We start from the raw sequence: 25,870 nt of genomic DNA on the forward strand, positions 1-25,870 counted from the left end.
AAACGTCCCAACCAGGAGCGCAGGACCTGCCGGGCGAGGGGCAGACTTTTGAGAATGGCTCATTGGTTCTAATGGCATGCACCCCCCACCCCCGTACCCTGATTTGGGGGAAACAGCGCCATTGACTAGCATAGCCTGCAGGACACAGTGCCGGTGTCACCGCGCTGTCCCCGTGGTCCTTAATGATGCCACCTTTCCTCGGTTCCTCCGGCTGGGAAGTCGCTCCTCGGCCAAAAATGACCCTTGAGGAGCCGGGATGGTAAATTAGGCTTTAAGTCAGTAAGGAAAGTGCTGGTGCCGGCGGGGAGCAGATCCGAATCCAGCACGAGGGCCACGTCCGGGGGAACAACCGCTACCCCCCCCCAAAGCGGGCGTCTGTAACCTTCACCTCTGTGTCAGCGTGACCCTCCCGGGCCACAGATGGGACTTCACTTCTGGGGGAGCCGGGGCGTGTTTCCAGGTGGACGCAGTGGAGCAGGTGGGCCTCCCTGAGTGGGTGGGCCCCGCCCAGCCACTGAGCCTGGACAGAACACAAGGCCGCGTGGCGGGGGAGACACGTGCCTTTCTCCTGCGCCCCCCACTCTGACCCGGGACAGCTCATCCCAGCCCCTCCTCTCTCAGACTGGGGTTCCCCCCATCCGCCCCCCGGGTCTCACGCCTCCAGACGCAGACCAGATGACATCACCACGCCGGCCTTCCTGGGTCTCCCCATGCAGACAGCAGATTATTCCCAGCCTCCAAAACCACGAGAGCCAGTTCCTCAGGACGCATCTCCTTTTACGGGGAGATAGGTAGGTAAACAGATGATACGTGGACGGACGGATGGGTGGAGACCGAGATACCCACAATGCTTCTTTCATCAGTAGTATTATTTTGGCTGCACCCGCGGCATATGAAATTCCAGGGATCGAACCCACGCCACGGCCATGACGACACCAAATCCCTAACCTGCTGAGCCCCCAGGGAACACCAGCCCCCTGGTTCTGTTTCTCTGGAGAATCCTGACCAATACAGGGTTCAAAGTCAGTGAACCTGTGAGCAGGTGGCAGGCCGGCTCCCAGGAGGTAAGACACCGCATCTGGGTGCTGAACTGGATGCTGCTGTGAGAAACCGTCATCCGGCTGCGGGGTTGTCCAGGTCGGCCCGACGGCTAGGCCCCCGGGCAGCTCCCCTTGCCACCCTCTGTCTGCTTTACATGCGGGCCACTGGGTGGCACAGGGGTGACTGGGGGAGGGGCTGCCTGAACGCCGTGGGTTCAGGAACCTCACAGGGTCTGGACGCCCAGCGTCACGGGCAGTGGGGAGCCGCTGGGCCTGCCCGGCTTCATGACCCAGAGGATGAGCGGTTCCAGGCACCCTGCTTTCCCACGGACAGAGTCAGCCTCTCCCTGAGCCCAGGGGGAAGCCAAACGCTGCGTGGGCAAAGGGGAGGTGAGGTCCTGGCAGAGTGCGGCGGTGCCCCCACGTGGGACCAACATCTCCAGCTGCCGGAGCCACCGGGGCACCTCCACTGGCTCTGTACCCGACGTGCCACCTGGATGCAGGCGGAAGCGGAGCCGGTGCCCTGAAGCGGCTTCCTGCAGAGGTGCTGTGCGCAGGTGACAAGGCCACACAGGGGACCCACCTGTGTGCCCAGGACCCAGCAAGGACGTGTTTTCACAGGCTTTCCTCCAACTCTGCACCTTCCTCAGCACAGCGTGTGGGTCGGGAGCCGGGGCGCAGGTCGGACCAGTGGTCAAGGTCCCTGCGGACTCGGCTGTGGCCGAGAGCCCAGGCACCTGCACAGTCCCAAGGCAAGACCACCCTCCTGTCCCTCTAGCTAATGGCAAATGGCCTCTAGTTTTCTGCCACTCGGGACAGACCCAACATGCCCAAACCAAACGAGGCATCCCCTGGTGGGGCAGCCACGTGCCAGGTGCGGCAACCTGCACCAATCTGCACCAGTTGAATAACCTGAAGCCACAGCCGTGCTTATGTCACCCCCTGATTTCAAGAGCCACCCTGGCCGTGGGCACAGCTCACAGGCTGAGAGCCGAGGTAGGGTCCCGTCCAGCGGCGGTGGCGCCAAATCGCGGTGCGCGCGCACGTCCACCCTCAGTGACCTCGCCCAGCAGCCATCCGAGTTGCTCGTTCCAGCTCTAGCCTCACAGCGGTGCACAAACTTCAAACTTCTGTCGCTCTGGCAGGTGTGAGGTGCTGTGCTGTGCTGCCTTCCTGGTCCCCGCTTGTTCACCAGGTTGTGATTATGGGCTGCTTCTGTTTCCTATTCTGCCAAATATCTACTCGTGTCTTTTGCTGAGATTTTTACTGCATCCTACGTCTCTTCTTCTGACTCATGGGGAAGTTTTATGTCTTACTGGGTAGAAATCACTTGTTACTTGAGTGTAAAGATTATCTCCTGGAGTTCCCACTGTAGCTCAGTGGGTTAAGAACCCGATGCTGTCTCTGTGAGGATGCGAGTTTGATCCCTGGCCTCGCGCAGTGGATTAAGGATTCGGCATTGCCGAGAGCCATGGGGTAGTTGAAGATGTAGCTTGGATCCGGTGTTGCTTTGGCTGTGGTGTAGACCACAGCTGCAGCTCTCATGTGACCCCTGGCCTGGGAACTTCCACATACCACAGGTGCAGCTTGTGTTGCTCAGAGGTAGAGGTTCGATCCCCAGCCCAGTGACCTCGGTTAAGGAGCCGGCATTGCTGCAGCCGCAGCGTAGGTCACAGCTGTCCCTCAGATTCAATCCCTGGACCGGGAACTTCCATATTCCTTGGGTATGGCCATTACCCCCAAAAAAGACTGGCGTTCGTGTTGTGGCTCAGTGGTAACGAACCCGACTGGTGTCCACGAGGGTGTGGATTCAATCCCTGGCCTCACCGTGAGCTGTGGTGCAGGCCACAGACATGACTCAGGGATCCGGCGGCGCCGTGGCTGTGGTGTAGGCTGGGCAGCTGGGGCTCCAATTCAGCCCGTAGCCTGGCAACTTCCATATGCCACTGGTGTGGCCCTAAAAAGACAAAAATAAAGACTGTCTCCCGTTTGTGACTTGACTTTCACTTTCTTTACTGTGACTTTTGGTGAACAAATATCCTTTGCCTCCTACCTTTTAATGAAAACATTAATACAGAAAAGAAGCAGAAAGAATTATACGATGAGCACACATTTATCCAGTGTGATGGCTCATTTCGTGTCAACTCGGTCAGGCCTTGGTGCCCAGCGAGTTGGTCAAACACCAGTCTCGATGTTGCCATGAAGGCTTTTTGTTTGTTTGTTTTTCCTTTTGGTCTTTTTAGGGCCACACTTGCAGCATAGGGAGGTCCCCAGGCTAGGGGTCAAATCGGCGTTGCAGCCGCCAACCTGCGCCCCGGCCACAGCAACGCGGGATCCTTAACCCACCGAGCGAGGCCAGAGGTGGAACCTGCATCCTCTTGGGTGCTCGTCGGGTTCGTTTCCTCTGAGCCGCAGCGGGAGTCCGCGGGACCTGCTCCGCTCGATTCCTTCGGGCGTGTACTCGATCCAGTCATTGTCTAGCAACGTTTCCACTTCATCAAAGTGCTCGAATTTCGCAGCCTGCAACTTTTTCCCAATTATTTTGAAATAATTATAGGTTCACAGGCAGTGGGAACAAACTGCACGGGGAGCCCCCTTGCACGCCCCCCCCCCCAGGAAGAAAGCGGACGGAAGAACCTGCTGTCTCAGCTCCATGGGTTTCACAGACGCTCCTCAAAACATAACTGACTAATAATAAAATGGGGAAGACGGGGGACTCTGCCTGGCGGCGTGGAAATCAGAGGGAGACTAGGAAATGGCTTGAGAGAAAGGTCGTCGATGGGGCAAAACAAAGGTCTTCACTCAGAGCTCTCGGGGTCGGGGCCCAGGGGACCCCCAACACTTAGGGGCCCCCAAGAAGTCTGGTCTGTTTTCCCCAGTTTGGAGGAATGAAAGGAGCAGCGAGGGCGGAGGTGACAATGAGGGGGCAGACCTGGAGGCCCCTGGGGACCGGGATCAGGCAGCTCAATCAAGGTCGAAGTCGACAAGAGAGTCTGCTGGAGACCCAGAGCCTTCTGGGAGCCGCCGCCGGCCCACACCACAGCCACGGCAGCCCTGGATCCCTAGCGCACCGAGCGAGCGAGGCCAGGGATCGAACAGCGTGGGCACAGTGCTCGGGTCGGGACATGGGCCGGGAGGCCGCGGTGCAGAAGCCCCCAGGCCCTTGGAGCCAAAACCAACCGGCTGGTGGAGCCGGCAATCGGAAAGGCGGTTTGGGGGAGTACGGGGCGTGAGGGGTGGCAGGGGTGCAGCCAGGCTTTACTTCATGATTTAGGACATGGGGATTACGGATATGAGGCCACAGCCGGGGGCGCTTCCCTCCCCAGTGAAACCACACCCTGTAGGTGAGGTCCCAGGGGCAGCACTGCGAGGAGCCGGGCTTGGTGGACTCAAGGTCAGGGTTGGGAGGACAGCGGGGCTGTCGGCACAGGCTCCTGAGAAGTGACGGCGCCTCTGGTGCCTGCTTGCGCCTGGGGGTCGGGCTCTGCCCCTGTGGGCCGTTTCCCCTGCCCGAGCTCGCGAAGGAGGCGGGCAAGCCCGCCCTTCGAGCCGGGTTCCCTGGCCCAGCTAAATGGGAACCAGTAAGAGGGCCTGAGCCCCCCACCAGCAGGGGAAACAGAAGCAGAGGCGCCGGGCGGGCAGGTCTTGTGCGATGGCCACACGCCGCCGAGACCGGGGCTGGAGCCCACGGGACCCTCCCAGCCACGACGCCCGAACTCTGGACAAGGGAACCTCCATTCGGGGGGTTTAGCACCTTGTCGTCAGACCCCATGGAGCCACCCCGGGGTCGGAGGACGGAGAATGATCACAGAAACTGAAGGGCCCAGAGCGTCCAGAGGACGAGGGAGGAACACTCTGGGGACAGAGCCATGGCCTCCCGGGAGGCTTCCCGCAGCCCGGGGAGCGGCTGGATTCAGCAGACGGTGCCCCACGAACAGCTCTCCACTGACCATCAAGGAGCTGCGGGCGGCAGTTGCCTGCTGTCTGGAAGGCGCCAGACTGGATGGAGGAGGAGGGCGCAGGCCTCCGTCTGGCGGGCTGCCGGCCGGCCGGCCACGGTGGGAGGGTTGAATGCTGGGCACAGTCCTGCATGTGGGTTTCTACTGACACGTGGGCAGCGGCAACGAGCATGAGGGCAGCATGAAGGCTACGGATACCTGGCCCGTTAAAGGGACGCCCACGAGGGCCCCACGGAAATCACTCTGGGGGCGTGGGGGTGCTCAGGCGGGAACATCAGGGGAAGCCTCGGCAGGTTCAGAAGGCGCTGGAATCTGGAATCGGCAAGCAGGTGCCTGCTGTGCTCAGCTGAGGCACGCGCCTGGGTGCACGAGGTGAGTGGACAGGGCCCCCGCGGTGACGCAGTGATGGGTCCACAGCTTCCGAGGCACAAAATGCCAGCAGGAGAGGGGCCGCCACCAACTACAGACCCAGGTGGCAAGTGACTGTGGGGCGGGCTCCCTGGGGTGCAGGGGGTGCCCGGAAGCTGGAGGGTCAGGCTGAGGCTGGGGGCCTGGGGGACAGGAAGACGCTCACCCTGGACGCAGAGGCTCAGAAGCGGTGAGCAGACGGGAAGAGACGTGTTGCGTCTGGGCGGCCGACCATGGTTTCCTCAGCACGAGGCACTCGCTGGACCGCGCCTCACGCCCAGCCACGGGCAGAGCTGCCCTCCTGAGCGCAGGTCTGAGAGGCTGAGACGGGCCGCAGGGCGCCCACCCCGCACGAGTGGACAGGGGCAAGCTGGCAGCTGTAGCTCCGATTCGGCCCCTAGCCTGGCAACTTCCACATTTCCATATGCTGCAGGTGCGGCCCTAAAAAAGCAAGAAAAAAAAAAAAAAAAACCACCAAAAAAATGCCAAAAATGACCAGGTCTGCAGCTACAAGGGCCAGAAACAGAGATGACCTCGGGCGAGAAACTGTCACTGTCTGTGAACCTGACGTCAGGGCCTGAAGAGGTGTGTGTGTGTGGGGGGGGGTGCTGCCCCCGCCCCCCTGTGCGAACCTGGGGCCGACAGCAGGAGCAGCGGCGTCCCCCAGGGGTCGGAGAGCCCACGAGCCCCGCACCTGCTTGGACGGAAGTGGGCTGAGGGCAGGCACTCTCTGGGTGCACACAGCGGCCTGCAATCTAGACCGGCTCCATGTGAACCTGTTACCCATCTCGCGGGCGGGAGTCTGGGTGCACGCGGAGGAGGTGGGCAGCGGGTGAAGGGTCAGGGGATGGGCCCGTGGGCTTGTGCTGGAAGGAAGGGAGTCAGTGCCCAAAAGAGGCTGGGGACAAGGGCGTCCCACAGCTCACATACACCAGGGCCTGAGAGGCGGGCCGGGGCCTGGTGCACTCCTGTTTTGGAATCTGACCACATCGTGAGGCCCGCTCCTGTGTGGCCTCGCCCTGGGGACATTCTCACACAGGGTGATGGACTGGGCTGGCTCTGGCAACGTGCCAATGTGGTTTGACTTTTTTTTTAATGGCTGCGCCCGCGGCACATGGAAGTTCCTGGCCAGGGATTGAATCCAAACTGCAGCTGCAGCAATGCCAGATCCTTTAACCCACTCCGGCCAGGGACTGAACCTGTGCCTCCACAGCGACCTGAGCCGCTGCAGTCAGATTCTTAACCTACTGAGCCACAGTGGAAACTGCAGTATCTCTTGACTTTTACAGTGGTTTTGCTAGTGGCTCTAGTCAGAGACCAGAGGGCACCCGTGATATAAGAAACAAATTAGGAGTTCCCATTGTGGCTCAGCAGTAACAAACCTGACTAGTATCCATGAGGTTGCAGGTTCGATCCCTGGCCTCGCTCCGTGGGTTAAGGATCCGGTCTTGCCGTGAGCTGTGGTGTAGGTCGCAGACACGGCTCGGATCCTGCGTGGCTGTGGCTGTGATGTAGGCTGGCAGCGGCAGCTCTGATGCAACCCCTAGCCTGGGAACCTCCGTGTGCCACGGGTGCGGCCCTAAAAAAAGAAAAAAAAATTAAAGAAACAAATTAATTTGTAGTCTTTGTTCTGGTCCCTGGCACAGGGTTCCTAAAACCCTGGGCATCTTGGAATAATAAATGTCCTTTGTCAGCTAATGAGATGACCTGTGCTGCAGACCCCTAGGTCACACCAGGATGGGCACGGGTCTCCGAAAAGACCAGACACGATTAGACACCTCTGGGGAAGGGAGAGGGGCTGGAGGATGAGTTAGTCGCTGTGGCCAGTGGTTTAACCAGCCACGCCTCCAAAAGGGACCTTCTAGAGAAGCCCCAAACCAACGGGCTCTGGCTGGTGGGCAGCCGGGAGGGGGCCGCACCCAGGAGGGCACGGAAGCTCCACCCCCACCCCCCACCCCACCCCGACCCTGCATCTCTCCCCCCCGCTCTTCCTGAGCGGCGTCTTTTCTAACAAGCAGGTGTACTAAGTAAAACACGCTCCTGAGCCCCGCAAGCCGGTCCCGGAAGTGATCAAACCTGGGGAGGGGGGACGGGAACCCCGATCCACAGCCGGTCCATCAGCAGCACGGGTGGCCCTGGACATGTGGCTGGCGTCGGAAGTGGGGGCCGTCCTGTGGGGCTGGGCCCTCGACCAGGGGCCCCGACACGAACCCCAGGCCCGTGGCATCAGAACACACTGGCTGGTGTCCAGAGCCTCGGGATTAGAGGCGGATGTTGGAAAACCCGGCCGAGGCGCTGCTCTAAATAACGCTGCCGCGGACACCTGCCTGCGGTTTTCTGAGTGGACGAAAACGTACCTTTCCTTTGGCGAGACGCCCGAGGGCCCCGCTGCGCTGTGTGGTCGCCGCGCGCCTCGTTTGGAGAACCGCCAGCGTCATCACACACTCTCACCATCACCTTGATCCCCTGCTGAAGCTGTAGGTAGCGCCCTTGGCTTTGTCCTCTCGGGATCCAGTTTGCCGGACTGTGTGACGCTCAAGCCGCCGCGCGGCGCCTTGTCTGCGGGGCCCGCGCCTGCCCGGTTCCCGCCGCTCGGCCCCTGCCCGGTGTTTTTAACGTCCCATCACGGTTTCTTCCTTCGGGGTTGTGGGGGGTGAGTGTTTTCACCTGCATTTCTCCTGACTTTCGCCGCCTGCGGGCGGGACGAAGGGACAAACGCTGAGGCATCCTGGACCTTGGTGGACACGGTCTCGTGGCCAGGAGTGGAGGGACAGGCCCCACGTTCGCCATCCTCCGGGCACCCCGGCAAGGCTGGCCTGGCTCTGCTTGGTCCTTGACCCTGTGACAATGAGCAGGGCCAGCTGGGGACACTCTTGCCCCACAGCAGACTCCTGAGACAGGCCCTGGCGCCCCCGGCCACATCCCTGCCACATTCTCTGTCCCCCTGCTGCCCTTCCAACAATCCCAGGCCTCCACGACTCCCTCGTGACTCACCGCCTCCCCAGAGGGTTCCGGCAAATTCTCCAGGAGCTGCAGCCAGATGGTATGACGGCTCTGCCTGGCTTCCGTCCCCAGGAGCCTTCGTGTGGCAGCCCGGCCTCTTCCTTCCCACCTGGGTGTGCGCTGGTCGCTCAGGTTCTCGGTGCTGGACAAAAGCCCCCAGGGAGGCCCTGGGAGGTGACACGCAACGTACTGGCAGGTGCTACAGCTTCGCCTGGGCGTGCAGCGCTGGTCCCGTCACCTGCATGTTGACACAGCCCCTCCTATAGGTGAAAACGTCACAGTCCCACAGATGAGGACGTGAAGGGGGAGGCCCGGCCGCGCCACCCCTGGCCCCCAGGGATGGGAGGGGCCCCCCAAGTGCTGGTCTGAGTGCCTGGCGGGCGCTGACTCAGTCCTGCCCCTGGAGCGTCCCAGCCGTCACACGAGGACACAGGCCTAGCCCTCAGAGGGGACCCCTGGGCCCGTGAGCCCCCTCCCCACCCACCCTGCACGAGGGAAGGACAGTGGGAGGCAGAAGGCAGGACATAAGCTGTGCACCATCCAGGGCGCAGCACTGGGGTCCTGGCCAGCGGCAGGAAGGGGCAACCTTTCGAACGCCCCCCGGAGGTGCTCTGGTCCTGCTGTGCCCGCGACCTGCAGCCTGCCCTCCTGCTCGCGTGCGGCTGGCAGAGTCCTCGTGCCTCTTCAGACGGGTCAGGGTGACCCTGGAAGGCAAAGGCTTCCGCTCTCAGACCAGAGGGGGCTGCACGTCCGTGGGGATGGGAGGGAGAGGGTGGGCACCGTGGTTGCTGCAGCCAGGCCCCGGGCCCGGGCAGAGGCCTCACCAGGCTGGGGGCAGAGGTCACGCAGCCGCCCCCCCCACACACAGGCCGCAGGTGTCCGGGGGGTGGCCCCCGACACACAGCAGGGCTCCAGACCCATCTGTCCAGCGTGGCAGCGGTGTCTGCCTCTCCTCGGCTGGGAGCTGGCAGGTCCCACGGAAGGGAGACAAACCCTCTCTCCTCCCCGCACCCCTCTGGGCAGCCCTGGGGACAGCAAGGGCGGGGTCGTCGGGCAAGGTCTGATGCGCGTGTGCGCACATGTGTGGGCGTGCATGCGTGCGCGTGCAGATAGGTGTGAGCATGGGTGTGCATTGTGCGCACGGTTGTGTAGGCACATAGGTGGGGGGGCAGCTGGGTGTGTGCGCACGTGTGTGTGTGTGTGCACAAGGGCGTGTGTGCGTGTGTGCGTGTGCGTGTGTGTGTTGGGCAAAACCAAGTGTCCAGCTGAGGGTGAGGGGCGCCGTGTCCCCGCGTCTGGGCGTCTAGGATGGGGACCGTGACGAGGGGCAGCTGCCGGACTGAGGCTGGGGCAGCTGTGAGGCTGGGACAGAAGGAAGATGGGACAAGACGGGACAAGGGGGTGCGTGGCTGTCCCTTCCCCACACCCCTCGGCCGACCCCAGAGCCACGAGGCCCGCGCCACCAGCGGCTCCCGCAGGCGAGGGAAGGCCCGGGGCCGGCGGCTCCCGCTCCTCCCGCAGCGACAGCAGCCGCCAGGGCTCTGGGCTCGAGGTGCAGGCCTTACCCCTCTCTGACCTCCACCTCCCTGGCCCCGGCGCAGAGGCTGTTCCCGGCCTCTGTCGCCGAACTCTTAACATCCTAATTCTGGAAGCTGCTGACGTCCAGCCTTGCATGATTCTGAATTTCCATATCCGTGTCCAGACCCACTTTTGTTTCTCGCCTGCAAACGGGGTATCTTTCCCAATCTTACTCCTCCTTGTTCTGCTCTTCCCACAGCACAGCCACGGCCCCCAGCGCACACACGGGACACACCCCCACGGGACACACGCACACACCCCCACAGGACACACGCACACAGGTCACACCCACGGGACACACCCCCATGGGACACACCCCCACACACCCACAGGACACACGCACACAGGTCACACCCACGGGACACACCCCCACGGGACACACACCCACACAGGTTCTGTTTTCCACTTTCTGCCGTGGCCGTCAGCTCGGTTCCCTCGCAGTCCACCTGCCACGTGGCCATGGATTTTCACCAAGCGCTGTCCCAGCATCGAGGATCACTTTGTCCCCACCTCTGCCCTCCGCTCGACGGCCAGCAGCCTGTCTGCTCAGCCGGCGCCACATCATTTTAGGTCTGGGGCTTATTTGTTCCCACCGCATCATCTGGTCCCTCCCGACAATGACAGAAAAGGCCCGTGGAAGCAGGTGCTGCCACAACAAAACACCCAAGTCAACAAATACCCACAAAAGTCACCATGAGGCCGGGCGCTACGCTGTGCGGCATCAGGGGGGCTCAGCTTGCCTGGGCTCGGCGGGGCTCGCTGCCGTGTCAGGGTGTCGGCCGCTGTCTGTCCACCTTGGCCAGCTCCCCCGCACGGCTGTCTCACTCGCCAGAAGGGTGGCCTGGCTTGGGAATGACAGGAACAAAAGTGAGTCCCATGACCGAGACCAGGGGCGAGGGGAAAGCTCCCCAGCCGCCGAGGGAGGGCCCTGCAAGGTCCCACTGCAGGAGCGCGGGCACAGGGAAGGGTGAGGCATGGGGACACCGACACAAACGGTCAACTGTTTTACTTCCGCCGGCAAGTCCAAGTTCCCGGGCCTGGAGTCGAGCCCGTGCCACAGCAGTGACCCAAGCCGCTTTTCAAATCCGGCTGCGGGACCAAGAGGAGGTGCCTCCCTGCCCAGTGGGTCACCACGTGGGGATTCTGGACCTGGAGGTGGACGCTGAAGCCAGAGGCCGAGGGTGTGTGTGTGTGTGTGTGTGTGTGTGTGTGTGTGTGTGTGTGAGTGTGAGTTGTCTGGTGAGCAGAGGGGCCGCCATGGAAGAGACAAGGCCACGTGCTGGGCAAACGGAATGACTGCATTTCCCAGCCTCCCCTGCGGTCCGTAGTCATTCGGGGTCACATGACAGGTTCCGACCAGTGAGATTTGAGGCGAAGGGACGTAAGCCCCTTCCCACGTGATCCCCCCTTTCAAGGTGACCTTGGAGGCCGTAAGTTTCCAAAAACAAAAGATGTGAAGAGCTACTAGCCCCTGTGAGACTGCATGAGTGGGAATAAACAACTGACACTTCGGGATGTACAGTTTTTTCTTTTTCTTCTTTTTTTGCTTTTTAGGCCTGCACCCACGGCACATGGAGGTCCCCAGGCTAGGGATTGCATTGGAGCTGCAGCTGCCGGCCTACAGCACAGCCACAGCAACACCAGATCCGAGCCACCGCTGAGACCTACACCATAGCTCACAGAAGCACTGGATCCTTAACCCACTGAGCGAGGCCAGGGATCGAACCCGCATCCTCATGGATACCAGTCAGGTTCATCACAGCTGAGCTGCAACAGGAACTCCTCAGGGCGTATTTGTTACCAAGACAGTCTAGTTGCAGAGTTCCCATCATGGCACAGTGGAAATGAATCCGACTAGGAGCCATGAGGTTGCAGGTTTGATCTCTGGCCTTGCTCAGTGGGTTAAGGAGCTGGCGTTGCCATGAGCTATGGTGTAGATTGCAGACACGGCTCGGATCTGGCGTGGCTGTGCCTGTGGTGCAGGGCCGGAAGCTGTAGCTCCGACTGGACCCCTAGCCTGGGAACCTCCATATGTTGGGAGTACGGCCCTAAAAAAAACAAAAACAAACAAAAAAAAGAGAGAGTCTGGTTTAAAGTGTGGTCCCTGGGCCAGCAGCAGCCCCTGGACAAGGTAGAAATGCAAATCTCAGGCCCCACCCCGGGCCTCCTGACTCAGAAACACCGGGGTACAATGACTTAATGGCAAGGCCCCCGGTGTCCATTCCGACTCAAAGGACAGGGGCAAGGGACAGGTCAGCACGAGGACTGCCGGCTAAGACACGAAGGCGGGAGCAGTGGGCCAGGAGGTGTCCGGACAAAGCGGGTGTGAGACACACACGGGGCGGGGGGTGAGCCAAGGCCAACAGAGGGGAGCCCGGGATCTTCAGTCTCAGAGGCTGACAAGTCCCGAGGGGTGACAATGGCCTTGCCCACTCACGGCTGGGGCGGAGGTTGCTGGGATGGGAGGCCAGCGGGGTGCAGGGTGTTGGCCCACCTGGGATGGACCGGGCTGCGCTGGAGAAGAAGGCCAGGAGCCCGTCCTCCCCGGATCCCGCACACCTGGCTCCGAGGATGGAAACGCGGTCCCCTGCGGGTGTCAGACTCTTGGAGAAATTCATCAGGGTTCTCTAGAGAAACAGAACCGATGGACTGTGTGTACGTACAAGGACACTGCTGACAAGGACTGGCTCACGCAGTGACGGAGGCTGAGGAGTCGGCGACCTGTGGTCGGCGGCTTGGGGGCCCAAGGGAGCAGATGGCATGAGTTCCAGCCCAAAAGCCAGCGGGCTCGAGACGGGGAAGGGCCCAAATTTCAGTCTGAGTCAGAAGGCAGGGAAAGACTATCTCAGCTCCTTCGTCAGGCTGGAGGGGTCCCCTCTTACTCAGCCTTTTGTTCCGGGCCTTCAACTGATTGGGTAAGGCCCATCAGGCTGGGGCAGGCCATCTGCTTTATTCAGTCTACTCACTCAAATGCGAAGCTCCCCCAGAAATACGAACATACACAGAATAAGTGTGGGTTCCAAATGACGGGGACCCCTGCAGCCCAGGCAGCTCGACCCAGCCGGCGAACCCTCCCTCGTGGCTTCTGTCCATGTAATGGGGTGGAATTCTGCCCCACCTCCCCCTGCGGGGCCAAGGCTGCCACAATCCTGAGCTGGTTTAGACAAGACACAGAGGAAGCTGCAGGACCTCGTCAAGGGCTGGGCGAGGCCGCAGAAGTCGGACTCGGGGGAGCACTGCCAAGGGTGTGGACTTAGGATCTCAGCCCCCAAAGGTGCCTGGAGGGCAGTCATTGCCGGACAGCCGGGGACAACAGGACCCAAGTCTCAGGGCCTTCGTCAGCTCGGCCTGGGCGAACCAGACCGCATTGTTTGTTTGCTAACAGCCTGGAGGCTGCAAGTCCAGAAGGTCAAGTGCAGGCTCGGCCGGCTCCCAGGGCCGCCAGCGAGAGTCTGGTCCAGGCCTCCTCCGAGTTCCTGGTGGTTTCCGGTGACCTGTGGGTTCCTGGCTTGGACAAGCACCCCTGGGCCTCGGCCTTCGTCCTCATGTGACCAGTCGCCCCGAGTCTTCTCCTCCGCGAGGACTTGTCCCTGGATTTAGGATCCCTTGAGATGCGGGGTGACCCCCCCCGCGAGCTGAATAACTTCGCTCCCATTGCGAAGCCCCTTCTCCCAGTGCGATCACATGCGAGGTACGAGGGCTTAGGATGCCACATATGAACTTGGCGGGGACACAACTCGCCCCGTAACCTCCCCCCACCCAGGGTGGAAGCAGACCAGCAGGTGTGATGCAGGGGGTCAGGCTGGATGGTGAGGGGGGGGGCAGACACCCTGCGCCTCGGGCCGAAGGCTCCGGGAAGGTCAACCCCACCCCCAGCACAGGTGCTCCGTCCGTCGGGCCGTCGGGGCCCCGGCCCCCCCACCCCGGGCCCCCGCTCAGGTGCTACGGGCGTGGCCTCTGGCGAAGCGGGACCAAGGCCCTTCCTTACGGGCAGGTGTCCGTTTCTGCCCCTCAGGACCTTGGGCCCTGGGGCCCCTGCAGAGGGTCAGGGTCTGGCCAGCACCCTGGGTTTTGTTGTGGTGGCTGTTTTTAATTTTACGACACATGGAAGTTCCCGGGCCAGAGACTGAATCTGAGCCACAGCTGTGACCTGCACTGAAGTCCTGGCAAACCAGATCCTTCTAACCCACTGCCCGGGCTGGGGATTGAACCTTCCCCTCCTAGGCAACCCAAGCCGCTGCAGTCGGATTCTTAACTCACGGCACCCCCATGGGAACTCTATGGCCAGTATCCTTTGCCCTGGTCAAGGGTGAAAGTGACAATGGCCTAGGAGCCACCGGACGTCCCATCTCTGAAACTGGAGCAGGACCCATGGGAAAAGTCCGACAGTTACTCGTAAAAGAAAAGAAGACGCCCCCAAGGTGGCACCAGCTCTGCAGGGCTCCTGTGGCCGAGCCCCCCCACCCCGGGAAGTGGGGGCAGTTGCATCCGGGACTTTGGAGCCCCAGGGAGGCCCGGCCAGGTGCCCCACTGTCCTGGGCTGCATGTCCTGCCCCCGGGACTCGAGGTCTGCCTACAACCACGTGCTCCTCCCAAGTTTCTCAGCATCAAAATCAAGTTTCCTGATGGTTTGCAGAAAACATTTTAGAGATAATAAAACAAACAAGCAGAGAGGGCACAGGACGTCTGCGGGTGGGTGTGGAGGGCTGGGCGTCACCCACACACAGGGCTCCACGGCGTCCCAGAGCCAGCACGGGACAGAGAGCAGCAGGGGCGAGGCCGTGCTCCCAAACGGAGCGTGGGGTGCAGGGGACCGGACGTCCCACCGGGAGGGGACTCAGAGGGGCTACAGAGCCCGCGTGGAGGAGCGTCATGGATGCGCCAGCAGGAACTGGGGCGGGGGGGGCCTCCAATAGGACGGAGAGGCCACACCCGAGAGACCTGCAGGTCTGTGGCCCCATCCTGGTCTGTGGGGCTCTCTCCACGACCCCCGCACCTGTGCCCTTCGGGGATGGGGTGCGGGAGGGAACACTAGAGTGGGGATTTGGAGACGGAGACAGAGAGGACCCCCAGCCCAGAGGGAGCTGTGGCCCTGCGCTGGCACCTGCACTGAGGGCTCCTGGAAAAAGAGACGGGGGCAGAACGGGACAGAGCTGCACGCTGGCGGCCCGGGGGCATGGGGGCCGCTATGGGTGGTGACCCAGGCTCAGCACCCCACTTGGCCATGCCTGGGGGAGGGGACGGCTCCCCAACTGCCCTCTGCAAGGGGCTCGATGGGGTGGAAGGAGCAGGGCAGAGCTATGACCCGGAGTAGGGGCTGGGGGAAGAGGGTGCCCAGCCCCGCGGAGGCCAGTGACCTAGAGTCCCGTCCTCCTGCCCCCACGGCCAACCCAGGAAGGTGAGGGGCTTGCGCTTTGCTCATCTGTTTACAAATGTTGGTTGAACCCCTAGTCTGTGCCAGGCCAGAAAAGTGGCCCCCAGAATGGGCACAGATGCTGCCCACAGGCTGGCTCTCTGGGGAGGCAAGGCGTGGGGGCTTCCTGCTCCTGCTGCAGGCCCAGTGGGGAGGGGCACAGCCTCCCAGCTCCCCCACCCCAAGCTCCCCACCACCCACCCTGTCTGCACTTTGGGTCAGCTGGGCTCCTTGCTCCGCCCCCCCAGGGCCAAGGCTCCCAGGCCCCCTGGGAGACTGACCCAGGCGGGGCCCCCACTGCCATGGCCCTGAGTTCTTGGAATGCTGTGACTGGGCTGGTGCTTTGAAGGGGGCTGGAGAGGAACTGAGAGATGGAGAAGGAAAGAGAATGGGCCCCAGGAGAAACACAAGGAGCCTAGAGGGCAGGGGACGGAGGGAGGCTCAGAGACCCCCAGCGGGCATTGCTGCCAGGCTGGCAGGGCAAGACTCAGTCCCCACTGGGCCCACCTGCTCCCCAGACCCCACGGCTGGCCCATGGGAGTGGGGCACTTCTGGCCCAGTGCCTCAGCTCTAAGGGGGTGGGGACCGGCTCCCGGGAAGTCCCATCCCTTGGGACCCACAGGCAGGCCTGGCCAGCTGAGCTGGGTTTGAGGTCAAAGTTGACCTGGCTGCACCCAGACTTCCTAGATCTGCCCAGGCACAGCAGTCTCATGCTGAGGGGGCCCACCCTGGGCAGGCCCCCATCCCTGCCTCCTCTGCTGGTGGGGTTTTCGGGGAGCCCTGAATGTCGGCCCGGGGTGCAGCATGCCTTCCCAGAGGCTGTGGCATACTTGGGCGAAGGACGGACAGAGGGAGGTGGAGCCCGGCCGTCCCCAGACTCAGCCCCTCCCCTGCACCCGTGCCCCCTCGGGAAAGGGCCTCTGCGCCCCCACGCAGCAGGACCACCCTCAGTGTGTCCCCCCCGCCCCCGGGCAATGCCCTGGGCTGCCCCCCAGAGGCATGCCACCTGTCCATCCAGCCTCCTCACTGCCCACCTGGGCCCTGGACCATCTCCCCCACCCCGACCCACCGCGAATCCATCCTCAGCGTCGCCATCAAATCCCTGGAGAGCAGGGCCCTGCATCCTCCCCGGAGGCCCTCTGCCCGAGGTCAGCTATCGGGTCCTTAGAGGGGCTTTCGAGAGCCCCGGGTCTCCCCTGCCCGCAGCCCCACCCCCGCCGCTGCCCCCCCGGCTCCGTTCGCTGGTCCCAGGGTTCAGCGTTCTGCCCGGTTGTCTGACTGTTCAGGATGGACTTGGGAAGCAGCGCTGCGTCCTGCAGGGGGTGAAGCACTGACCGCGCGGGCCTGTGGGTGGTGCTGCCTTTTCCCTGATCTTAAGGATGAAAACCGTGTCACCGCGTCCCCCCCCCACCCGCCACAGTCTCCCGGGGCAGGACCCCGCCTCGTCCGCAGCAGCTGTTAGGAGCCCCCGACCCCCACCTGAGAGAAACCTCTCAGCTCTTGAGCGGGGAGCGCCTGTGGTTCAAGCTCCAACCCCACTCCCCACGTCCACCAGCCGGAGCCCTGGAGCCTGGGCGTCCCCAGCCCCCAGCAAGCGTCCCGGCATTGAACTATCCCCCTCCCACCAAACTTGCCTTTCTCGCTGGACCCAACCTGACCCACTGCACACACAGCACCCCTGGGCCGGGGGGGGCCCCTCTCCACACACGTGACCATGAAGCCTGAATCCGTTTCTTTCTGGGCACCGTTTCCCCCTCAGGTCTCAGCTGGGCAGCTGTGGCCAGGCGTCCCCTCTGTGGCCCCATCACAGTGACATAAACAAGGCACTGGTATCAGAGCTGGTTCAGGGGCAAAAGACCCCAGAAGCCCCTAGCTGGGTGCCTGGGCACCCAGGGGCCAGTTTAAGGGGCACCCTGCCTCCCTCGGCCTGAGGCCCCCGTCCCCAAAGTGGAAGGGGACCGGCTCTCCTTCTCCCTGGGGCTGGGCCCCCTGCCGCTCCCCTGGGCTGAGAGCGCCACCCTCCCAGGGGTCCTGGCGCTAAGCAGTAACCAGGCCGCCCCCACCCTCGGGCTCCAGCCTGGGATCGGGAGGGGCCCTGTGAGCAGTGAGTGCCCTGGGCAGAGTGGCTCTGAGGGTTCCCCGGCTGGTGGGGGGTGGGTGTGGTGGGTCCCCGCCTCCAGGCCTCTGCCCCGTCTGCAGCATCCTGCCTGCACCCGGAGCCCCTCACCCTCCTGCACCCAGATCAAGAAGGGCAGACCCTGGAGCCCAAAGCTCCCGGCCAGACCCCTCACCATCCCAGCAAACTGCCCCCGGGAGCAGATTCCACACCCTGGGGTCTCCTAAGAGACACCTCACCATGCCCTTAATCACGCCCCCCCCCACCGCCGGCAGGAACCCCAAACCATCCCCTTGCTCTGCTGGTTCATCTGTGCCCCCTCCTTGGCCCCCAAGATGCAGGGAGGGCTCCCCCTGCCTGCGACCCCCCGTCCATGTCCTCCCCTCATCCTGCAGTCAGTTCCTCTGGCCTGGACTCTTGCAGTTATTGCCCCTCACTTTTGTTTGGTTTTGCTTTTTAGGGCCACACCCAGGACATAGGGAAGTTCCCAGGCTAAGGGTCAAACTGGACTCTACACCACAGCCACAGCAAGGCCAGATCCAAGCTGCGTCTGTGACCTACACCACAGCTCACGGAAACGCCGGATCCTTAACCCAGGGAACAAGGCCAGGGATCGAACCCGCAACCTCATGGTTACCAGTCGGATTCGTTTCCACTGCGCCACAACGGGAACTCCCAGTCACCTCACTTTCTAAAGGACAACCGCCTGACCCCAGGGTCCCCTGGCTGCCCACCTCTCTCACAATAACCGCAGCCCCCAGCCCTCCCCTCCCCCAGCTCGGTCCCCACTGCCTGGGGTCTCTGCTCTTCCCCGGGCGGGGAGGCCCCCAGAGGACGCTCCCTGCCCAGCGCCCTGCCCTCCATCACCTCTAGGCCCCCCGGAGCTCCCGCCACGACCCCCCAACTCTCTAATTTACGAGTTGGGAGCTCCACATGGGCAGGGCCCCCAGGTGAGAGCCGGGTGGGCACAGGGGGCCCAGAGGTGACTGGAGCTCACCCACCCCGCACCCCGCAGGCTAACGCAGCCCACCTCTCAGCACCCGGTGGAGGCGCGTTCATTGTTCCCACCCGAGACCCGAGGACAGAGAATGACCATGGTGGCAGGTTTCCAGGAGGACGGAGACAGACACCCCCCCCCCAAATGTGGCTGTCGACCTTGGAGCCCTGCGGTGCACACCCTCTCCAGGAGTGCGGAGGCTCGGACTGGGCAGCAAGACACAAGGAAGACAACAGCCTGCAGGGATCAACCCACCACCTGCAAGGATGAACTGTCCTCTCCTGGGACTCGACCCCCCACCCCGCCCCGACCTCCCCCTCCGCCTCCTTCACTGTTCCCACCGCAAGTGCGCGCCACGCGCTCGGGCCGCAGATCCGTATAAGCCCAGCATCTCCTCACGGTCGGGCTGGCGCCGGCTTGAGCCCAGCCATCCGCTTGGACACCTTCGCACGTTTCTCTTGCTTTCCCGACTTGGCCTTGCACGCTCCTCACTCCTCGGCAAGCCTATCACACGGGAGGGACAGCGGCAGACCAGGTCTGACCCCCAGCAGGACCCGCACAAGCCCTGACCACCGGCTCCCTGTTCTTGCCGCCAATTCGGGACCACCCCGAAAAAGCCAAAGATGCGCCCCCAAACCTATCCCCCGCCTAGCTAGCCCCCCGCAGCTACCCCGGGCTGACGGCCTCCCGTCAGAACCCAGCCGAAGCTTCCTCTCTCTCTCCATCTTTCTTGAGAGGCAATTCACCCCCTGGAACTGACGTTAAGTCACTCACTTAAAGCATATGGTTCCTCTAGATTCACAGACCTGTGCCACCAGCCCCCAACCCAGTCTAACATCTCAGCACCCCAAGAAGCGATGCCGACGCCGCCCCAGGCCCAGGCCACCACTCTTCTCCCACCTACGGTCCTGCCTGTCCCAGATATTACACAGAAACAGGACCGGGTAACATGTGGCCTTTGGGGACGGACTATCTTTCCGCAGCATCGTGGCTTCAGGGTCACCCACAGTGGTGCCCGTGTCGGTTCCTCTTGCCCTTTCCTGGCGGAAGGATATTCCCGGGGCACGGGCTACGCCGCATTTTGTGCACCTATTCGTCACCCATTCACCCGCCGACGGGCAGAGGGCTTGTTTCCGCCCTTCCGCGGTGGGTAAGAGGCTGGACACACGTCTGAGTGGGCGAGGGGTTTCGTTTCTCGCAGGAACGTACCTCGCAGGCATTGCCGCGTCCCGCGGCTGAGCATTTTGAGGAACTGCCCGACTGTTGTGCAAAATGCCTGCATCCGCCAGCAGCGCTTGAAGGCTCTGGCCTCTCCACGCCCCTAGAAACGCTCCTTCTGTCACGTCTTTCTGGGGATGGCCTGTCCTGGCGGGTGGGGAGGGACTCCTCACAGGGGTTCTGATGTGCACCTTCCTGCTTCTTCGGGGCGTTGGGATCGCTCCTGCGCTTATGGATGAGATCTGCTTTGGAAACTGTTTCTTCCGCTGCTCCGCTGTCCTTTTCCACGCTGGGTTGCTTGCCTTGGTGGGTTCGGAGCTCCTACCTGTTCCAGATGCATCGCTGATCAGATGCAGGATCTGCAGACATCGTCTCCCTCTCGCGGGGTGTTGCTCCACCCCCTTGGTGGTATTCGTGTCAGTGGCAGCAGATTTTACGCTCGGAGCCGGAGACCGTCTCTGCCAATAGTTTCTTTAACACAGGGTCACTGCGGGAATTACGCAGTCACAGGCATGCATGCGAATGTCCCTTAACAAGCCAATAAAGCAACAACATGCTCCAAGCAAATGACAGATGAATTGCTGTTCCAGGCAAAGGGAGATGAAAGGAATACAGCCCAAATTCAGTTGAGATGTACCTTTTGCACGAAGTTTCCGTTTCTCCTAAAGCGGATGTCGGCGGATGCCCCGCCGCCAGCGTGAAAATAAAAGTCCCCTGTTGCTAGGGCGTGTTGCTAGGGAACGACGGAGCGGCTGCTGGCCGGCAGGCTGACCTCCTTGGAGAGACTGCTGCCCTGTTTGTCACTGCGGCCCATCAAGTCCTCATGTCCTCACACCAGAGCTGGTCACACGTTCTGACTGATAAGCCCCCGGCCTGGTTCCCGGCAGAGCAGCGGAGCTCTGCCGCCACCGGGACACAGCTCGCGTCATTCTTACCTCCAGACAACTATACTTCTAAAAACAACTTCTTCCTTTTTTTTTTTGGTCTTTGCCCCATCATCGAGTGGCTCACAACGACGTCACTTAACTTCACTGAACGACTCCATAAACAAGTGATTCTGAAACCCCCACACGTCGACACACCGTATCCTCTGATACACGAAAGTTCAAACTTTTAGCCAGGTCCAACTGACCTACTTGCTCCTACTTTGCTGTGCTTCTGGGGTCGTTTATAAGAGATGGTTGTTTAACACATGGTCCCAAACACTAATGTTTTTCTCTAAGGGTTTTATAGTTTCAGCTTTTACATTGAAGGCTATGGTCCATTTTGAGTTAATGTTTGTGTATGGTGTGAGGTAGGGACTCAACTTTATTCTTCTCTCTTTTTGCCGGGCCAGGGATCAAACGTGTGCCACAGCAGTCACAATGCCAGATCCTTAACCCCCTCAGCCACACGGAAACTCTGTGCAGCTTCATTCTTTTGCCTGGGGGCATCCAGCTGTTTCCGGCACCTGCTGGTGAAAAGGCAGTTCCCCTCCTCACTGCGTTGTCTTGGCGCCCTTGTCCAAACCGACTGACCATGAATGTGAGGGTTTATTCCTGGAGTCTCAGCTCTAGCCCATTGATCCGGATCAGTACCGTCTTTGCCTCAGTACCACACTGCCTTGATCGCTGTAAGCTGTGCAGTACGTCTGCATCCAGAAGTGGTCCAACAACTTTGCTCTCCTTTTTCAAGATGGTTTTGGCAAATCTGGGTCGTGCATTCCCACATCATTTTAAGATCAGCTTCTCAAAGCCAGCTGGGATTTTGACAGGGGTTTCATTGGAGCCAGGGATCAGTTGGGGGAGTATTGGCACAAAACAGTCTCAAGTCTGTGAACCCCAAGGATCTTTCCATTTAGTTAAAGCTTTCATTCCTTTTGACAATGTTTTGCAATTTTCAGTGCAGAAGTCTTATGTTTCTTTGCTACATCATTTATTCCAATATGTTTTGTTCTGTTTGCTGCTGTTACACATGGGATTGTCTGTCTTTTTTTTTTCCTATTTCTTTCTTTCTTTCTTTCTTTCTTTTTTTTTTTTTTTTTGCAGCTTGATGAGGGGTCTCACTTCCCAGACCAGGGACTGAACCTGGGCCACATCAGTGAAAGTGCCAAATCCTAACCCCTAGACCACCAGGGAACTCCAGGGCCTGCCTTCTTAGTTCCATGTTTAGATTGCTCATTGCTGTTGTATAGGAATGAAATTGATTTTTGCATATTGATCTTGTATCCTGACACCTATTAGTTTGAATTTTGTGTATATGGATTTCTTTTTTTTTTCTAAGATGATTTTTTAATTTTTATTTATTTATTTTAGTCTTTTGTCTTTTTGAGCGCCGCACCTGAGGCATAGGGATGGGGTCCAGGCTAGGGTCCAATCTGAGCTATAGCCATCGGCCTGCACCACAGCCACAGCAACACCAGATCCAAGCCATGTCTGCGACCTACACCACAGCTCATGGCAACGCCAGATCCTTAACCCACTGAGCGAGGCCAGGGATCGAACCTGCAACCTCCTGGTTCCTAGTCGGATTCGTTTCCGCTGCGCCATGATGGGAACTCCATGTGTGTGGGTGTCTTAGGCTGTTCTAGACACAGCATCGTGTCATCTGCAAACAGAGGCCATTCGTGCCTTCCTTTCCGATATGTTCCCTTCCTCTTGCCTGAACGCTCTGGCCAGAACCTCCAGGACACTGCGGGATAAAAGTGGCAGAGTGAGGTCCTTGTCTCGCTCTTCAGCTGAGGGGATGGTCTCAGACTTTGACCACCAGGTGTGATGCTGGCTGTGGGTCCGTAGATGCCCCTTACCTGGTGGGGGGCATTCCTTCCTCTTCTGAGCGCTGGGTGTTTTCATCACGGAAAGTGCTGGGTTTTGGCAAGTGTTCCTTCTGCTTCTGCTGAGACGATCCTATCACCTCAGTCCTTTCATGATAGGGTCTCGTACACTGACTGTTTTTTCGTACGTTCAAGGCTTCCCTTTGTTTGTTTGCTTCCTAAATGCACATCTGTCCCCTAGGGACTGCCTTTGAGTCCCTGTCAAATGCAGTGAAGGTGGCTGACTCCTCGTACAGAGCAAGCTCTGTGTACACAGCCTGTGTGTCGCATCCAGCTGGCGTTTGTTTATTCCCACAGGAAACGAAGGCAAAGAGGCGGGGCTCCGTGATCCCCCCCCCCGACCCCCCCACCCCCTGGGGATGGAACGTGTGCCCCAGGAGAGCAGCGAGTCACCAGGCCCTGGCAGAGACTGCTCAGGCCACAAGCTTAAAGGTGGCGCTGGCCAGACCTTGCTCCCCGTGCTCGGGCCTGTGGTCCCATCCCCGCAGACAGAGGAGACCGGGGGACCAGCCCAAGGTCACTAGGGGGGAAGACTCAGGTCAAAGCCCACTGGGCAGCGATGGCCTGCTGCTCAGCCGTGCTGGCGGCTGGATCCCCACCCCAAGGCCAGCCCCGACCTCGGGCAGCCAGGCCCGGCAAGGGGGGTCTCCAGCCGCAGGCGTGGCAAGTCCTTCCCGTCCCCCTCAATCTGGGAGCTTGTTCATGCGTCCCAGGAGCTGGCACAGAAGCTCTGCTGTCCAGCCGACAACAGGAGCCTTTCCAGGATGTGGGTGCCCTGGTCCTCAATCCCACTGCCACCCAAACCATGCACGGCTGCCTGTGACGTTCACGGCTGTGTGCCCCCGGGTCGCACATGCGACTTGACCTCTGGGGGAGTCTGGGGGTGTTTGCAGGTGAGATCAGCTCTGAGTCGGTGGGCGCGGTGAGGTGGGCCTCCCTGAGCGGGTGGACCCCGTCCAGCCACGAGGCCTGAACAGAACACGTGCCCTTCTCCTGCCCCCCTTCGCAAGCTGGCACAGCTCATCCCAGCCCCTCCTCCCTCAGACTGGGGTTTCCACCGTCCGCCCCCCTGGGGCTCACGCCTGCAGACGCAGACCAACTGACATCACCAAGCCGGCCTTCCTGGGTCTCCACAGGCAGACGGCAGACCATTCCCAGCCTCCGAAACCACAAGAGCCAATGCCTCAAGAGTCAGGCTTGCGGCTCCCCTGCGGAAACCCTCCAGTCACGCCCACGGCGGCCAGGATCCTGTACAGCCTCTCTGGCCTTCAGGCCCAAGTGTGAGCTCCTCTGCCCCCTGACCTCACCACAGCCAGACCTCAGACCTCAGACCTCAGAGTCTAGCCTTCTTCCCCCCCTCTGCTCGCAGCCCACCGGCTTCCTGTCTGTCCCTCCAAGCTCCCCCTCTGCCCCGCGTGCTCTCGCAGCACCCGGAGGGCTGGCTCCGGGGACTCCGCCCCGTGACTCCAGGTCAAGCATCCTCAGAACGCCCTCTCTTGCCAAGACAGGCGTGATCACATGGGGGGCATCTGTCCCCCTCCCCAGGGCCCAAGGTCCTCAAGACAAGGGTTCCTGGCTGTCAGCTCCCCACAGCCAGTGCCTGGAATAGCATCTGGCACACAGCCGGCACCACTAAATGCCCAGTGCGGGACTGACGCCGAGGACAGAACAAGCTGGCCGGGTGCCACCTGCGTTGGGGGATGGTGGGCCCAGGACACAGGTGCATGGTTCGGCCGGTGCCCTGAGGGTGGGCTCTCTGTCCCCCAATGCCCCTCTCCCCAGAGGGCCCAGGGAGGGCCGTTCTCCGAGGAGACAGCCTTCGACAGGAGACATCCCTGTCACCGTGGACAGCGGGGGGCCGATGGGACGCCAAGGTGCCCTGGGCATCTAGGCAAGCGTTTCCTCCAACTCAAGGCCTGTTCCGCCTCCTTTCCAAAAAAAAAAAGAATCCGGGCAGACCCCCAAAGATGTTACTTTTGTCATAATAGCCCTTCAACGTGCACCAACCCCCCATTAGGGATAAACGTATGCTTGGCACCCCAAAGCCAAAATAATTTTTTTTTTCTTTTTAGGATTGCACCTGTGGCACATGGAAGTTCCCAGGCTAGGGGCTAAATCGGAGCTACAGCCACCAGCCTACACCACAGCCACAGCAACCCGGGATCTGAGCCGTGTCTGCGACCTACACCACCGCTCAGGCCAACGCCAGAGCCTTCACCAACGGAGCGAGGCCAGGGAGCGAACCTGCGTCCTCACGGATACTAGTCGGAGTTCCTTAACTGCTGAGCCATGACGGGAACTCCCCAAAACAAATTTTAAATTAACCACCAAGAAAACTACAAAACTAGCAGAGCACCCACAAATTATGAGAGGGCCGGCCTGTCTAACAGGGAGCCACCGGCCCCCCGAGACTGTTGAAGTTTAAACTGCTGTACAAGGAACGCCATGAAAACTTCAGTCCCCGGCGGTGGCAGTGGCCCCGTTTCAAGCAGTCAGTGATTATGCCGGGGTTACTGCAGACACAGAGCATCCACTTCTCTCCAGCCGAGTGTCACCGTGCTGTCACCTGGGGAGAAGGCTGGACGAGTGCCCTCTCCGCCTCACTGTCAGCCCAGGCCGGGAGGACAGCAGGTCCTCAGGAGACTCAGAAGTCAGGGCCGGCCTCCCTGGGGTCTGGGCCCTGCCAGGTGCGCGTGAAATCCACAGCATCTGGAAGTTCCGTGGGCGCCTTGGGCCTTTCAGACACCACTGGTCTGGGGACACCCTCTCTGTGCCCCTTCCAAACAGACTCCTCTAACAGGTGGCAGCCATGCCCCCTTTCCAGAGCACAAGAGCTTGGCTGCCTAGATTGGCTCCCAGGATCTTCAAACCAGGGCCTCATCGCCCACCCACCCACCCACCCACGTTCCCAGCCAGGGAGCCAAGTGAACAAAGCACGCTGCAGGCTGGGCACTGTTGTGGACGGTGCATCACCTCCTCCAGGGAGCCTTCTAGGATAGTCCAAGGCCCCTGAGGGAGGAGAGAGGAAGCCAGGGGGAGGTTTTTCCCTGGCCGCGGGCCAGTCCTCAGGCTCGTGCCCTCCGAGGCTCCGAGCGCGCCAGCAGCCCAGAGACGCGTGTTGCGCCTGGCACTGCGCGCCCAGGCCCCTGGGTCCTGACTGCACCAGGTCGGACACTACGAAGCGTGTGAGCTGCAAGAGGGAAGAGTTGCCCAGGGCCTGGGTGTGCGGCCACTCCGCGCTCGGGCAGCAGGGCTGGGGGCGTGGCACGTGGGCGGGGCCTGTGGGCGGGGCCTAGGCGCCCTATAAGTAGCGGAGCGGGGCGCGC

At 61.2% G+C, this 25,870-nt stretch overlaps 1 protein-coding gene across 6 annotated transcripts; it reads right to left on the reverse strand.

The window, feature by feature from the left end:
* LOC110259220 lies at positions 863-24,775 on the reverse strand. 6 transcript variants are annotated; one of them, XR_002341391.1, is made up of 5 exons: positions 19,724-24,775; positions 12,483-12,615; positions 8,402-10,833; positions 5,574-8,099; positions 3,029-3,566 (listed from the first exon to the last, which is right to left on the reverse strand). XR_002341391.1 is itself a non-coding variant. In XM_021082610.1 (3 exons), the coding sequence occupies exon 3, from the start codon at positions 10,082-10,084 to the stop codon at positions 9,104-9,106; it is 981 nt and encodes a 326-aa protein (XP_020938269.1). In that variant the 5' UTR covers positions 10,085-10,833; positions 12,483-12,615; positions 19,724-24,775; the 3' UTR covers positions 8,401-9,103. The 6 variants fall into 6 exon arrangements, 1 of the variants encoding a protein (XP_020938269.1); XR_002341390.1 differs by having other exon boundaries at positions 863-8,099; positions 20,370-24,775; XR_002341388.1 differs by having other exon boundaries at positions 863-8,099; positions 8,402-10,829.

The sequence above is a fragment of the Sus scrofa genome, chromosome 2 (assembly GCF_000003025.6).
Source record: "Sus scrofa isolate TJ Tabasco breed Duroc chromosome 2, Sscrofa11.1, whole genome shotgun sequence".
Taxonomy (NCBI): Eukaryota; Metazoa; Chordata; class Mammalia; order Artiodactyla; family Suidae; genus Sus; species Sus scrofa.